Source organism: Carassius auratus, chromosome 40, assembly GCF_003368295.1.
Source record: "Carassius auratus strain Wakin chromosome 40, ASM336829v1, whole genome shotgun sequence".
In the NCBI taxonomy this organism is placed as follows: Eukaryota; Metazoa; Chordata; class Actinopteri; order Cypriniformes; family Cyprinidae; genus Carassius; species Carassius auratus.
In genome coordinates, this window is record NC_039282.1 from 19694589 (window position 1) to 19698447 (window position 3859).

At 35.6% G+C, this 3859-nt stretch overlaps 1 protein-coding gene across 1 annotated transcript in view; it reads right to left on the reverse strand.

Annotated features, from left to right (window-relative positions):
* Positions 1–3379: 3379 nt before the first annotated feature.
* Positions 3380–3859, reverse strand: part of LOC113058955 (cGMP-dependent 3',5'-cyclic phosphodiesterase-like) — a 55847-nt gene continuing 55367 nt past the window's right edge. Inside the window, exon 6 of the mRNA XM_026227202.1 lies at positions 3380–3510. Coding sequence (XP_026082987.1) covers positions 3380–3510 — 131 coding nt within the window. The remainder of the gene's footprint in view (positions 3511–3859) is intronic.

Genomic DNA, 3859 nt, shown 5'->3' on the forward strand with positions numbered 1-3859 from the left:
CGTGGATCCGGAGAACCGGTGCATATTAAACCAAGCCGCGGAATCCAAAACCTCCGACTTTATCTGCTTCTGTCCCGTTTGACCCGAGCTTATAATTCCAACAGAATACTTTCCATTCCTTAAACATTGACGGAAACCCGAGGACGCGAGAAAAGTGACCTGGCAACTCTCACGCGCGCAGGTGCCGAGGGACTCCCAGAGTTCACACATCAAACTCCGGCTGAAAGATCGGGGTGGTGTGCTGCTGAGAGATGGAAGGAGAAAGAAAGGAAGCCCAGGAGGGCTGGTCCCCTTTCATCCAGTCAGGACGAGGAAAATAACGCCCGTGGGGCGCGTTTTACTGAGTGTTTGCTGGAATACTTTCCCTCGGTGCGTAACGCTGCCACTCTTTTCCTGTTTGTTTCGCCGCGAGGAAAGTTTTGAGCTTCCCTGAGGAGAAACAACGGGATTCAAACATGCAGCAAACTGCAGGCCAGGACTTGAATTCAGTGTTCAAAACTCTTCCTCAATGAGTTATCAGAGTGTTTCCAAAGTCTAATGGCAAGGAGTACAGTTTAACAAGTGCTTACTTAAGGGCTTCCTCACGAACAATTGCGCCTTATCAAATGAGGTCATTTCCGCTCTGGAACTGAATTATTGGCTGTGTTTGCTATGGAATAATAACTTGCTACTTTCTACACTGCATACTAGGCTACTTATGTGATATATGCACTGTGCAAAGATTGCGCAAGTTACGTCCATTTATCAACTCAGAATTCACATATTTTCAGTTTCAGTTTGAATGTAATATTTATTTCTAAATATTTATTTAAAAAAAATTATCATCTTAAAATTCACCTATATTGGTCTGCAGATTTATGTTAAAGTTGAAAGCATATATAATATTTTTAAATTAAAATATCATCACAATCATTACATAATTAGATAAGGATTAGATTATTAAGCATTTTTAATTCTATTTAAAATGCATTGATGTTAAAATTACAGTTCTGCCCGTTTGTCACTGGAAATGAAAGGTCAAGTTGAAATGTCAAATGTCAAGTTGAGCGCAATGCATTGTGGGATAGCATGTGCAAAATGAGATGTGGTTAAGTTCTCAATGCAGAAATATTTTACATTTCTGAACTTGTAAGCATTTATAGTCATTTCCAAAGAGAACATATTAACTATTAAAATGTGAATAACTTATAAATTCCTAGAATTTGGATGCACAAAATGCATTGCTTTAGGTCATTCCCTTAAAGCATATATCTCATGCAATTTGAACTTATTTGCTTAATGAAACTCTGGCTGCAGTAGCAATTAGATGGAGATTATATGAATTCATTAAGTGTAAGTGTGTAAACATTTAATATGAATCTAAATATAGATTTCAGCAGGACACAAGAGATGATATCATCCGTAAAAATGACGGCGAACCGATATGACTTGATCGTGGCAGTCTCTCACATACATTTAGTGCTAAATCTCAGGAAACCCTCAGAAATCAGGTATACACCTGAGGGTAATAAAGCTGGTCTGATCCAGACTGTGCCCGCTATTCCCAGCCCGATCCTGTTCTGAGCTCAGGGTGTGTCACGATTTACCTCCTGAGGGACGATTTCTGTGAGATGTGTGTGAGATGTGTGTGAGGTGTGTGTGCTTGTGTGTGTGAGGTGTTGTGGGTAAGCAGTTCCAGTCTTCATAGTGTTGACACAGAAACTCTAGCGTACATCCTGATGTTTATCTTCATGTTCTTTATATTTCTCTCTCTCTCACACAGTTTATCTAAATGTGTTTGTACAGGAAACAGCCTGTTTATATTCTCCCTTTGCGCTAAACACACATTTGCACAGCTACACTAATGGACAGCACATCTAATGAGTGTTTTATCTAGGAGTTACATGTGTAATTTTTTATGCTTTTAATTTTTTTTTCGTTTTCTCTCTCTCTCTCTCTGAAAGGGTTAACGCTCAGACAGTCTGGAATGATTCCCGGATTCCCGCAGCATTCCGACACATTCCACAGGATTCCTCAGCGGCGACATCGTAATCAAAGACGCCCAGTGTGGCACTGAACAACTGCAAACTCCTAATTATTCACAAGAGCAACACACACACACAAGCTTGACATGGGAGACATAAAGAACATAAAGCAGGGGGGATGGTTTTATGGCAGAAGTCACATGATCAGTTCTGATCTGTAATTATATCATGGGTTAAAGCTCCTGAAGCCTTTTAGCAAGACAATAACAGGTAAAGTGTGAAATGTATTCACTACTAAAGAAAATTACACTCCATCCAGTCCATCTTGCTTCAGATGGACAAAAAGATATGAGATTATACATTATAAAATACAATAAAATATGAGTATTAATTTGGGATTATACAATGATAAAATGATATAAAATTATATGAATATTATTTGGCAATCAAGTAATTATGAAATGTGAATTATTTCACAAATAATTAATATTTAACTATATTTGTGATAATTAAAATACTAGATACATTAGATTTATTAATAAAACTAGACATATTAATAATAGTTGAAATTAGAGGTCATAAAAATAATATAAAATAAATTAAAGGCATAGAAATTAAATGAAGAATATGAGAAATATAAGATTATATATAAAAGTGTATTACATAAATATATAAATATGAAATATTGTATTATATTGTTTAAAAAGTATATAAATCATATTAACAATTATTTGGAAATTAAATCATCAGCCTATAACGTGTGAAATATTATAAAAATAATTCATATACAAATATAATAATAATACTTAGGTATTCATTAGGAATGAGAAATTATATTACAAAATAATATAAAAATAATTAATGACATGGAATCGTGAAATATGAGATTCTAAAAATAAAAAATATATTAATTATTTGGAAATCAAGTAATTATAAACATGATATTATATTATATTATAAACAAATTCTAGAAAGAAACATATAAATAAATTGCGTAAATATGAAATATATTTATATAGTAATAATGGCTTGAAAAGATTATTTATAAAAATAAAAAATATTATTTTATATAAATAAATAAATAAATAAATAAGATGGCAGCATGCAACACCGAGTAGGAATGCTAAGATGCAACCATCACCTGCAGAACAACATCTGGATTAATAATGACAGACATCTGCAGGAAACTCTAGCGCCCCCTTGAGGACTGAGGTTTATTAGAGCCACAGCATGCAGTGCATTGACCAGTGTGCATCTTCCTGGCCTAAGCTTTTATTGCACGGTACGAAATATAAACAGACCTTACATTTATTGCATACGGACCCAAGAGCTGCGCTGCTTGTCCCACACTCGTTCATTTTTAGCTTCCCATCAAGATCAGTTTCTGTGTGTGATTTACAGAGTCGAATCTCCTGCTAGATAAATCTGAGGGAAGGTGAGAGCTCAAACCTCATCTGAAGAGACTCAGACACGTGCAGAGGGTTATTGATCGAGACTATTGAGTGGATTCTGTATGGTTTCTGACGTCCTGATGGGCGATAAATATCTGTAAATAGAATCAGTTTTAATTACCATCAACACTAAGCAAACATGAATAGATGAATGTGAATAAAAGGTATCTCGGCTCGCTGTGTGTGTGGTTATCGCATTAGCTTTATTCAATCAGATCTCACCTGTGTTCCTGCCAGATGGCGGGAAAAATGCTGACTATGTAACTTAACACACACACACACACACACACACACACAGTCGCTCTGCAGCCTTAATTAGATAGTTCATCAGTCCATCATTTAAAATGGCTCATAATTAACATTTTTGGTCTGGACACAATGCAATTGGCTAAGACTCTCAATTAGCATAAGCTTACAGACTTTGGTTAAGAAGGCATCTTAGGT